General features: G+C 49.8%; 1 protein-coding gene across 1 annotated transcript; it reads left to right on the top strand.

Annotated features, from left to right (window-relative positions):
* Positions 1-5613: 5613 nt before the first annotated feature.
* Positions 5614-5901, top strand: SPBR_06294 (uncharacterized protein; the record flags this gene model as incomplete). The annotated part of the gene is made up of 1 exon (XM_040764555.1): positions 5614-5901. One exon carries the CDS (start codon positions 5614-5616, stop codon positions 5899-5901), a length of 288 nt encoding a protein of 95 aa, XP_040622267.1.
* Positions 5902-12509: the final 6608 nt, after the last annotated feature.

The raw sequence follows: 12509 nt of genomic DNA, 5'->3' as shown, positions 1-12509 counted from the left end.
AAAAAAGGCACGAGATGTCACCCGTCCGTCGTTACGAAGTATGTTGGCGTACATTTCACTCTTGTTCTTACACAGTGTAATCTACCCACAAAAAGGACGTCCTCTGTTGGTGCAACTTGCTCTCTCCTAACTTGTTCTCTCCTATTCCCGCCGCTCTCCTTCTACCGTCTCTTGCCCTGCCCAGCGAGCCTCTCTCTCCAGGGCGGTTCGCCCGTCCCACCTTGACCCTGCGTCGGCGAGCGTCGGCCAAATACCGAAACAGGCGGTGCACACTAACCCGCACGAAAAGAAATAAAAATAAGACAAAATAGGGACCAATCTTCAAAAGTGCAGGCACAAGCACGAGCACGAGTAAGGACCGTGCATGTACGACGTAGTAATGACGTTGTAAACAAGTTTGGGCATCGACGGACGACTGGGACGCCAAGATGATATCGTGATCAATAAAGATTTAGGTGAGCAGGTGAGTAGGTGAGCAGGTGAGTAAGGGGCAACTACAAGTACAAGCGTACCTTTCCTCTGTTACATAATGTACTCCATTCTCAGACCCGGACGGACGCAGCCCATCGTCCACTTCGGAGATTGGCTTTCTTGGAAAACGGGGGCCGTGTTTGATTTGTCGTTCTTTGCTCGTCTCCGGTTGTCCCGTGCGCTGCCTTCATTCGGCTTATTGGCCGATCGAACCAAGGCAGCTATGGAGAGGGGGGACAAAACTAAAAGCATCGTGAGGTGTGCTGTGTAATTGTTACTCTGTTTTATGCCGTTGGATGCCGTTGTTTTTGTTGTATTGACCGGCAGCGACCGACAGCCAGCCTCTGATTGCCAAGGAGATTGCCCGCTCTTCCGCGCCAGGTCTTACTGGGCTGGGGCTGCATGACCCTCTCGTATTTCCTTTTATTCTTTTCTTTTTCTTTTCCAAGGGTGGGTTTTGCCATGCCACGAGGACAGACTCCAAGACATGCATGAGTTCCAGCCTGCCAGTCTCCTTTTTTTGTGTCTTTCTTGTCTCTCCATCTCACGTGGGCACGGTTGCGAATAGTGGCACAAAGTCGGCAGTGATTGCGACGCGTTTACATCAAACAGGAAAATCTTGTTTGATGCCCCGCCTCTCTCCCCCGTCGCGGCTCGGACATGTGCTGGAAACGGGAAGAGATGTGCACAGGTGAGTGTTAATAGATGGCCCCGCTATAGCCCGCTGTAGGTTGCAGTTTGCAGTTTCAGGGTGGTATGAGCCGAACGGGAGGGGACAGGAAGCATTATGAGAGGACGACCCAAAAAAGGATGTCTCAATCCCATCTTTGTAAGGAAGGCAGGCCTCCACTCCCGCCTCATGGCAAGGCACGGACAGACTCGCAGGGCATGGTCATTCCGTCGTAATGGCTCCAAAAATAGGCTCCTGATTGTGGATGGAGCGTGGGAGTGTTCCTCTGTTCCTGTTTTGTTCCTTTGGGAAGCAATTACGGCCTCTCGTTGGTCAGTTTACGAACTACATCAGCACGAGAGGTTCCCAGTCAGATGGGAAGCAATAAATGGTAAGATGCTAATCAGACAATAAAACATTAAATGGGAACAAAAAAAAAAAAAACGATGCGAGAGCCAGACGAAAACACAAGGAAATCCTTATATTTCCCAGTCCAGTTGTCTTCTGCATTCCCAAGACAGTTTTGCACGAGGAAGAGGAGGTGTGGACAAGACGGGGTTTGGTTTCGTGGCAAGTCTGTCCTGTGTCTGTTGTCTGTTTTCTGTCGGCGTCTCGGCGTCTGTCACTCCAACAAGAGTGGGTGTATCATCCCTGCTGCTCTTCATGGCAGTCGTAGGGCGAGATCGGCAAGGTGAGGGGGTCCATGACCAGGAGAGGAGACACATTGCGAGGCGGGGAGATCTGTCAGTCCTGAGTTAAACAAAAGCGTTTGATGACGGCCGATTTGTGGCCTTTTTACCCCTTTCTTATTGTCGCATATTCGAGCCCATCTTAAATCAGGGACCAATCTCGGAGTACGACGTCAACTACGACGGTTCTGTGACAATATTGGCATCCATCCATCCAGTCCTGGCATTCCCACGCGCATCATCTCTCCTGATCGGTTGCCTTGTCCGCTGTTTGCTTTGCCGGTTTGGGGGGTTTATTTCGAGACGTACTTTGTAATTTCGGCGCTTTTAATTTCAGTGTTTTCCTTTTCTGACGCTTGTTCTCGTTCAGTTCATGCTGTCTTGCGACATACACAGTAGTAAATCGTAATTTGTACATCCCATCTCACCCCCTCATTCCCTCTCGCGCCCGATACGAAGCATACGAACACCCAACTGCAAGTCTCAGCAGCCTTACAATGAGGCAAGTGGTATTCCGCACATCGGCCGATGGTCGGATTTTGCAAAAGCCAGCCGCCCTGCGCTGCGGCCGTGTTGCTTTGGATGTGCATGAGACGGTCACAATGGCGGCCATTTTACTTTGATGACCACAAACGACTTACGTACTGAGACAGGTACACACCCCTTTCCCATTAGCTTTTTCTTTGTCAGCCCTGTAAGGAAGCATGTGAGGAGAATATGGATGGACGATGAGGGGACCAAAGAAGCGACTGGCGGCAGCGGCGGGCCTTTTGTCCTTTGCTGTTGGGGCGTCTATCGTTGGTCTGATGTCAACAGACGCACAAACGTAAGGGGTGAGACAACGAATGATTTTATATATATATATATATATATATTTTTTTCCCCTCTTTCTTTTGACGCATCTCGCATATTCTTGCTGCACCTCAGCTGGCCTTGGGCTTCAGCTGGCCAAAGCTCGTCCTGGCCAAAGCTCGAGCGTTTCCCCAACCAGTGACAAGATTCGCCAATTCGCCACTGTGACGAGCCGGACGTGTGGCAGGTAATTGCGTTGGTCGTGGTGAGAAGAAAACACAAAACTGATCCTCACGAGCCGCTTTGAGCTTCTTCGTCCCAAAGCAGCAAGGCGACGCGTGGATGCTCAAGTCTTTGATGGCCTTCTCTTTATTTATTTTGTTACTTTTTCTCCTCTTTTCTCTCTCATTTAGGCCAAAGTTACGTAACGAGGCAAGTCTTGGAAAGCCTGGGTCCTCGTGCAAGACATGGCTGCTTCATTCCGGGAGTTTATTTCCAGAGTGATTTTGTGGCGTCTTCACGTCGCCTTTCATGACGTCCTGAAGTCCTTTTGTGTCTCATTGTTTTTCCACTTGACCCTGAGGGCTACCTATTGTCCACTTTCGTGAAAAGCTAAACGAGGAGACGATACACGAGAAAGGCTGTGGCTGCGCCGCCAAAGACCTGGTTTCGTTTCGTTCTCCCCTTATGACGCTGTGGCGTTTTTCGTTGTTCCACTATGGCTGCCCGCGCTCTCTGTCCATGCAAAATGACTTGGATATTCCTGAATATCCTGGAAGAGCCAAGATTGTTACTGCATAACCTTGGACAGCCTTGGGACAGCCTCAGGCGCCTTGGTCATCGTCTGCGCCGCAACCTTGCGGGAAAAGCTTGTCTGAGATTAACCCACGTCTTTCGCGATGGGCGGCACGACATCTGGCATTGTACGACAGTAGATTACCTGCATTTTATTGCTCGTGTCTCTTGTCCGGGGGCGGTATTTTATTTTATTCTTTTTATTTTTTTGTTTATTTTTTTGTTTATTTTTTTGTTATTTTTTTGCGTTTGCCATTCCAACGCAGCCTTGCTGAACTGCTTTACTTGGCCACAGCGGCTCGCCCGAGTCGGTGACAGCGAAGAGCCTGCATTAACCCTTTCCCATTGTTTCTCCGTTGCGTGTTGGCTGAGGGGAAATGCGTGAAAATGGATCCTTTGCGATGCACGTCTGAGCCAACAGCCTCTGTGACGTTGAAGTGAAAACTCTGATTTGGATGATGACATGATGTTTTTTTATTCTTTTTTTTATTCAATACAATCAAACCTTTTTATATTCATCTTGGTTCTTCCCCTCTATTTGCCTCCAATATGAATACGTCTGTCGGCTACGCCGAAGCCGATTCCATCCAGTCAATTCAATTCAGTCGACTCAATTCAGTCTCAACTCATGGGATCAAGACACGAGATGCTGATACGAATGGCACCTAAATATACTGTATGTTGTACTGCCGGCTCTGCTTCACATGCCTTTTAATTTTTCTACTTTACATCTGTCTTTGAGGTAGTGCCTGCGCTTGTTTCGATGTCGATCGTACGCAGTTCATTTTCTTTCTACGTTTCTCTCCTCTTTTTCTGCTTGGAACAAAAGGCTGAGGGGATAATCTTGTCACCAACTACCTCTCGCACCCCACAGCACTTTGCCTCGCTTCGCTTGCCTCCCTCGCCTCCTTATCTGGAGCCAAGATGGGCGATCGCCGTTACTATGGGTACTTTGGCCTTGTGGAAAAGAAAGCCCAAGCATGGAAGACGAATTGAAAAAGTACACTCATCGTACGACTTACTTGCTCCGTATGCACTCTCGCACTGTACTTTTGCCAACGCTCACAGTACTGAGTTTACGAATACGGGGCAGGAAATGTACTTGTTTGCGAGGTGTGACCATGGGATGGCAGATGGCCCAATATTGGACGACGTGGCGAGAGAAGAAAGGAAGACAAAAAAAAAAAAACCCCAAAAAAAACCATAGTTTCTTCCCTCATACGGTGAGCAGAGAGACCGCCATCATCCCATGCCTATCCCGACTCTCACAACGACACATACATGCGGCCCTGCTCTTTGGTGCCTTTTGGAGTAAGCGGAACCGTCTATGGCCGTCATCTGTCTGACATTGAATGTCTGTCGTCAACGTCATCATCATCATCATCGCCATCATCGACGTCGCCGTCATCGTCGCCAGATTGTTATTTTCATCCGTTTTCTCCTCAGACCGCCATTCTCTTGACTTTCCGGTGTTTGTTACTTTACCATATTTACTGCTCGGTGAAGGTGAGACGTTAGGGCAGCCAAGAGGATCGCTGCATGACCGCTAAACAGAGCACGCTATCAGGCTGCGTCGTAATTCGTAGGCTTGCTCCTTATTTCCATATGCGTAGCACCCTCGGACTTGCTGACTTGTCCGCCGGAATTTGCCGTGAAAGGCAATGCCCTGTTGAGCAATGCCGACGGCCAAAATGGACATGAAAGCCACCATGACAAAACGGGCAGGGAAACCAGCCTTTCGGCGCCCGAGAGGGCCCCAGTTTTTGGTCAATCTGTGCATCTACACGGAGTTGCCCCTGTTTTCATCTCCGTTGCTTCCTGCAGGCTGTAAGCAATAAGGGGGGAATCCTCTGTACGACAAAAACTCCATCTGCTGCCGGTGCGTCCATCGGGATCCGTCTGGTAGCTTACACCTGGTCGTGATGATCTTTGCAATTGAGGATTGTCCGTGGTCCTTGGTGCACGCCGAGGCACAAAATACTAGGGCAGAAAATAAACAATTCAATAAAAATATAAATAATGAATAATTCGTACATAATAAGTCTGTCAACCAGATGATTGTCGAATGGACGGAGCAGGTACGGAGCAAGTCTGACAGCAGACCAAGCCCGACACAAGAAACCCCTGCAGGGCGGAGCCGCATTTCGTTGCATGTCGCACTCCTCGTCCTCCGTATTACTCTGCATTTTCGCCATCATGACGGAGACCAGGGGCTCAGAGGGGAGATCCAGGCGAGATCCAGAACCGATCCAGGACAGTGGCCACAAAGGGAAGCTGGCAAGCCTCGTTTACGTTGCATGCGACGTACGCTGGTATCCTGCTCCTCCGCAGGGCCACCAAAACGTCTGGTGGCTGCCGAGAAAGAACCGAACAGGGACGAGTCGTCTCACAATCTCCCGTCCCCAGTCTGCAAAATGTTTAGATTGGCTCGATTGGGACATTGTGCCGACGCCGGGGATCGTCAAGGAGGAGGAGGAGGGATAGGATGATAGGATGACGAAAACACGGAGAACATGTCCTCTTTCGAAGACGTTTGAGACGAGACGAGAGGCGCAAGAAATGAGTGGTCCCCGTCTCGTTCCCATAGGGCGCAGTTGTATCGCCAAAGACGACCAAAAATACGGACGGCGTCCGCCAGTGCATGAAAGGGCAGGCAACTGGGTCCCATGTCTCTGGGTCACGCTATCAACAAGCGCCGATGTGAAACGCCAGATCCAGTGGTACATATGCTGTATGTAATAATACAGAATACGCATCGAAGAGACCACCAAGCCCGGCAGCTGGCAGACCACCTTTGCTTTGTATCAAGTGGTACCGCCGGTATGCACGGAGTATAATAGGACAAGACGGGAAACAGTGGTGGCGTGTATGCAACTCAGAACAAACAAAAGGAACCCACAGCTACCAAAAAGCCAACAAACGACGCCGCAGCGATCACCTTGAAACCGGGCAGAATACGTTGAGGTCGCCGTACGCCGCCAGCTTGGGCGATCATGGCCCAAGACCTGATGGACCAGGGGCGGTCGGCAGTGCAAGTCTGCAAGTCTGGGAAAATGGAAAAAGGCAAAAATATAAAAAAAAAAATAAAAATAAAAATAAAAAAGGAGAACAGTCTTTGTGAGTCGCGCGTTTGGTTAGCTGACGTTGCTTGCTGGAACTGGAAACACGGAGGTGGTAAAGTCAAGAAATGGCAGCTGAACGAAAGTAGACAGCTGAGTAAAAGTAAGAAAATAAAATGTATATAAATATTTTTTTTTTTTTAAAAAAAAAAAAAAAAAAAAAAAACTAAATAATGAAAGGGAACCTAACGGTCATTTTCCCATGTCCGTTGGTTCAATACACGTACAACAATACACGTAGACTATGATACAAAGCCAACTGACGACGCCTCACCGCCCTCGCTTGGATGCGGCCTGCAGGAACTGCCGGACAGCCGGCGATTTTGCGATGTCGTCGATTTCTTCGATTGCATAGACCAAGTGGAGGCAGGTCAGAAGTCAAGGTAACTTACGTCGTCCTCCGTACAATACAACTGTTTCCTCCTCCCTGTTTGACTCTAGTCGATTTACAGGGTCCATTCCTCCACCCCGTCGCCTCTCTCACCTTGCAGCCCTTGTCCGCAACGGTGAGGGCTTTTGTTTTCGGCGGATTTGGTCATTTGTTCTAGAACCGTTCTAGTTGTTTTGCCCTCTGGCTGTGTCCTGAGTTGTCGATTCTGTTACGCAATGCTCCGGGCCTTTGGGAAGCGTCTTTAATCAGACGGGTCAGACGGCTACTCGACTGGCCAACGTCCGGAGGATGCATTTCCTCTCCTTTGTCTTTGCTGTCGAGTTGCGTCGAGTTACCGACTATGGATACGAGTCAATGGCCATTGACCCTAGAACTCGTATCGAATACAAGCGAAGCCTTTCAAGGCGGACCAAACATGCAAGGGACACGTACGACATATAGGGTGGGGACGAAGAGAGGAGATGAAAAAGAAGGTAACAAGAAAAAGAAAAAGGAACAATCGAACAAAATGGAAGCTTGATAGTCCGAGAAGAGATTCTTTCTGTCTATACGACGTTCTGTTTCTTGCCTTTTGTCTTCGCCCCTCATTCCCCCACTTTAAAATACAATAATGATTGAATGGATTTGGCAAGTCGACCCGAGTAAAATAAAAATCAATAAAAAACATTCTTACCGCCGATGGCCCAACGTCAGCTGATGTATACGGAGTCGATGTTCTTGTATAAGAAAGACCGAGACAATCAATGATGTAAACATATGACACAAAACGGAGCATCAAGGCAAATAAGCAAGGACGGTTGGTCGTGACGATGGCAAGATTAAAGTACTCGATCGACGCCGTGTAGACGTGCAGTTGTTCTTGGCCGTGAGGGGCGAAGGGCTGGACGGTGGAATCGAGTGTCTTTCACGAAAGTTGGAGGGAGGAAAAAAAGAAACATGAAAAAGAAAACACGAAAAGGGAATGTAACCATCCAGGCGGTTCCGATGGAGCCAGGACACGACTGGACACGACTGGACACGACTGGACAGTGTCCCATAACGCTCCAAGGGCGTCGAGGAAAAAGCAAATGGCCCGGCAGCAATGCGGAGCATGGGAACGGCATGGGGGGTGTTGGCAACTGGACACCTCTTGGACCTTTTCTGCAGTCCGGCTCGGCCATACACCGCACGGCCGAGCCAAGAAAGGAGCCAAGGAGGAGCCAAGAAAGGAGTAGACTGACCAGACCTCAGCGCGGCGACAAGAATGACAGACGACTGTTCCGGAAACGGCAAGGGAGTTTGTGACGGGCTCGTGACGGCGAGACAGGCCAAGGGGTGTCCTGCTGGCGTCGATTCTAATTTCTCCAGTCGCACATCGTATTCCGCCATATGGACTAGAACTACGGAGTTTGTCGTGCTCCGTACCTTGTTACATCAACGCACCGCGCTGTCCGAGACGCGCAGACATGGCAGACGGTTTGTCGTCTTCTCTCTTCTTTTTTTCTACTTCTCTTCCAACGTCGTGAACTTGTGACCGTCAGATCTCACAACGCATCGATGCACCCATAAGATACCAGCGTCGGTGCTCGGAGAACAAAGTCAAACCGCCGCAAGAGCAGGCCGTGGACGATGCACTAGCTGAGGCTGACAGTCCGTCCTGCAGGTTGGCTCGATGCTCGATGGCTCTCACGTTATTGGCGGGATTTGGCACCAGCCCAGCAGCGTCCAGGAGCATTCCGCCAACCCGTACGAAGTATAGTTTGCCCGTTGATTGGAGCCCGGGGATTGGCACAAGCGTAGCCTTACGGGACATGGGAACCAGTGGGTACAGACGACAAAACAGACAGCCAAGACCGACAGGGGGCTGCGTTCCCACATTCTTGGTCGTCGGCGGTTTTGGTGGACGTTTTGCCCGGGGGCCTTCACCGCAGACAGTGACAACATGCAATAGTATTTTCTCCATCGACACACGCCCTACGGCGTACTAGCACTTAGTTCCAGGGCCGGCAACGCCAACGACATGGTCCCCTGCGAACCGTACGTTGCACGCCGTCATACACCGTGATTGCTGCGTCCTTTTATCTCACTCTGACGGGGAGTTTTGCGTTGCTCACTGAAAAGAGGAAAGCTCTTGCTGACTCGGCCAATGTCGCCGAAACGAAGCGGCCGAATCACGTCAGCCGTCTTTCCTGTTTTTTTTTTTGTTGTCTTTTTTCTTTTTTGTTTCTTTTCTTTTCGTTTTCTTCTCTCTTTGTCACAGCGCCTGGGAGGCTTGTGCGCGTCAATCTCGATCGATGTGGTATATTCGACGATGCAACAATTAATAATCGAATAAAATGGCTAGATCACAGACACCGTTGTCTGCGTTATGTTTGCTATTTGGAAGCACCTCTAGCTTGCAGCGTTGCAGTGCTACGGTGCGAGATCCTTCAGACTACGGAGTACGCCGTCTGATGAGTCCCAAGCGCCTGCATCATCCCAACATCCTTCGTCCTAGTCTATTTACTCCGCGGCGTTTTCTCTCCGCGGGAAGGCTATGATGCAAAGCGACAGTATCGCTGCCGGCCCCGGCTGTCCGTCTGATATGAGAAAGGAAAACGACTATTGTGAATTGGTCTGAGATGGTCCACATTCGCGATTTTTCGCTTTTTCGTCCTGGTCCTTTCTACAAAGTATCTCTTTTTCTTCTCCTTTCGACAACATCCACCAACAGCATTCCTCCGTATTTGCGGTCGGAGCAGCCCTGCCCAGCAGAGTAGGTCTCCTTGCTAGCGTGAAACCTTTTGGGCGTGTTCTCCTGTCCTTTTCATTCATGTGCAAACATGGAACGACGACCTACGAATTACGGAGAACGACAAACTACGACAAACTACGACAAACTACGACAAACTACGACAACCCAAAGTACGGCATACGGGGCACGGAGCACAGCAAGGCAGTCGGTCGTATTACCAAGCCCATGTCGTCCAATTAGCCCCTTTTTAGACAGCTCGTTATTTCGTTCTTGTCGTTCTTCACCTGGTATTCCTTTCACCTCTTTTCGCGCAGTGGCGTGCGTCCTGTACCCTGTTGATCGTCGTTGTGGTCCAAGTCCCGACAAGGCTTAATTCTTTGTTTGCACTGCACTCATGTATGACTGCGACCCTAACTGCAGAGGGCAACGTAAAAGACCAGCCCCTTGTCTGAGCCGCTTGTCGCGGGAAACGAGGAAACCGCGCAGTAAGGCGCCGTCTTGCGAGAAGGACGAGGGAGGAGAGAGAGAGATAAACAGAGTTGCTTAGTTGCTGACCACGAGATACACGCCGGACCCTGTCCCTCATGGCATCGGATGGACAATCGCAGCCTAAATTGGGCATAGTGAGTGAGCCCCGTCCCCCTCCACGTCTTTTCTGTAGAGTTTATTTCATGTGCCCGGCTTTCGTGTGCCCGGGCAGGCCAACGTTCCGGCGACTGGTGCAGTACAATGTCATGTTTCCCGATCGAGTTGTGCCGGTATGTTGTCCACAAGTACGAAATAGGGTTACTTGCGATACGAAGTACGAAAGCATGCGAGCGTGTTAGTGTTTGGGGCCTCGTCGTTCCGGCCAAGAAAGCCTAGGACCTCTTGACATTGTTTCGTTGCATTTTTGTTGCTTTTCGTCTTTTTTAGTTTTTGTTTTATTATCGTCATTTCCTTCCACCTCCCCTTCTCATCATCTGCGTGGCAAATGTGCACTGGCCAGAAGCAGGACCAAGACTCCATCGTGACCACATTGGCCGAGGACGAAGCGGAAACGGTAGAAAGAGAGAAAGGAACGACCCTGGCACAGCTGACAATGCTCGTTCTGGTTGTGCTGCTGACGCTGCCATTCGTTGACTCAACATCCCCTGTCCCAACTGTCAGCTTTCGTTTTGTTGCCTGCAGCCTGTTGACACGCTCTGCTCCATATTATTTGCTTTTGTCTTGGCCCTACAGGGACGGGGGTTAAGCTCATGGTACCAATACTGCTTTGCGGTTGCGGCTGAGGGAAAACGTTACAAAGCCAAGAAACGCAAGGCAAAAAAGAAACAAAAAAGAACAAAATAGTCACCAAGACGAGTGAGAGAGGCAGCCAGCCCAGACTTGCTCTGTAACACGTCGTTGATCAAAATATCGGACCAGCAGAGTGGTCCGAGAGAGGTCGGTGCCCTCTGTGCCCTCTGTGCACAAACGCTAGGCTGCTGAATTGCATCGGAGGCAGGCGGTGGACTGATTCCGTTGCTGATCCCTGCCTTTCCTCCTCTCGCGACAAACTGGGGGTCCTGCTGGCCTCTGGTCGGTGTATCTTGTTTGTCTCTCATGTCACTTTTGCCATGTTTTTTTCCTGTCTTGGCCACCTTTCAGCCTGCTCTGTTCGTCTCGTGCCTGCCTTCTTGTTTCTTCTCACCTCATTTGTCTGGTGTCCCACTGTCGTTTTTCTACTTGACTGAAAGGACTTTCAAGATCATCCAAGGAACAGGAATGCCCCTGCGGTCCCCCATTGTGTCTCATGGGTGCGTAATAACAAAAGCAACTCACTCCATTGAAAACTAGTCATCCGTTCATACGTTGTATGTACACTGGCCTTTCTTTCTTTCTTTCTTTCTTTTACTTTTTTAATTTTTAATTTTAATTTTTATACGACGGCATGTCCCAAGGGCACAAGAAAATACGACACGGACTAAATGCAAAAAGGGAAAATGCTCAACAAAAAATTAGGTGAGTAAACGAGTAGACGTACTCTGTAAACGAGGCGGAATGAACAGAGAGAATGACTACAGAAAGAACAAAAAGAAACGCCACGCGGTATTGCCGTTGGGACGCCCCTATCTAACTGGTACCTCCATTTACACCAACGCCATGTGCATTCCAGAAGTACCTCTTGAGGAGGGGGCAAGCCTGGTCTTGCAGCAGGGGGGTGCCCCCATTTTGTTCCCTTTTACCCCCTTTCCCTTTTCTGCTCCAATCACCATTCCGCGTTTAGCGTCGAGTCCGAGGTTTGGTAGGGCTGAACAGCCGTCCCCCTCCTCCGCCGGCTGTTTTTTTTTTTTTTTTTTTTTTTTGCCTCTCTGGTGGCGGGCAAATCCAAAACGGGCATTAGTGCATAAACTCACAAAATCGCAGTGCGCGACCATTTCCGCTCAACAGAGGCCGCACGGGATTCGACTGTTGTTGGTGACGTACGGAAGGCAAGTCCGATACAAATAAATAAATACAGTAAGTGCAATAATAATAATAATAATAGAATGAAAAAATAAAGCAAAATAAAGCAAAAATAAAAACAGCCTCGCGAAATCCGCCTCCGCCAAGGCCTGGTATCTCGATGCCCGCCTCACGCGTCCATTGTTTGTTTCGGGCAACGGTTCCCATTTTTAGATTTTGTCGTTGCCGGTCGGTTACGAACGAGGGGAGAGCGAAAACAGAAGAGTTACTCCTCGGCCTGGTAAGATACAAATTACGTTGCCGTCGACGTACTCTACGTGACGTGTTTGGAGGCAAAGAAGGCTGTAATAAAACGGAAGGTAGCCCCGCAAGGGGGGGACGCCTTGACAACGCCCCAGGACGCCTGGTGTGGCTTCGTTTCTCTTTTTGGCTTGCGTTTTGG

Source organism: Sporothrix brasiliensis (genome assembly GCF_000820605.1).
Source record: "Sporothrix brasiliensis 5110 chromosome Unknown Cont15, whole genome shotgun sequence".
In the NCBI taxonomy this organism is placed as follows: domain Eukaryota; kingdom Fungi; phylum Ascomycota; class Sordariomycetes; order Ophiostomatales; family Ophiostomataceae; genus Sporothrix; species Sporothrix brasiliensis.
This window is presented reverse-complemented; position numbering and strand designations above follow the sequence as displayed.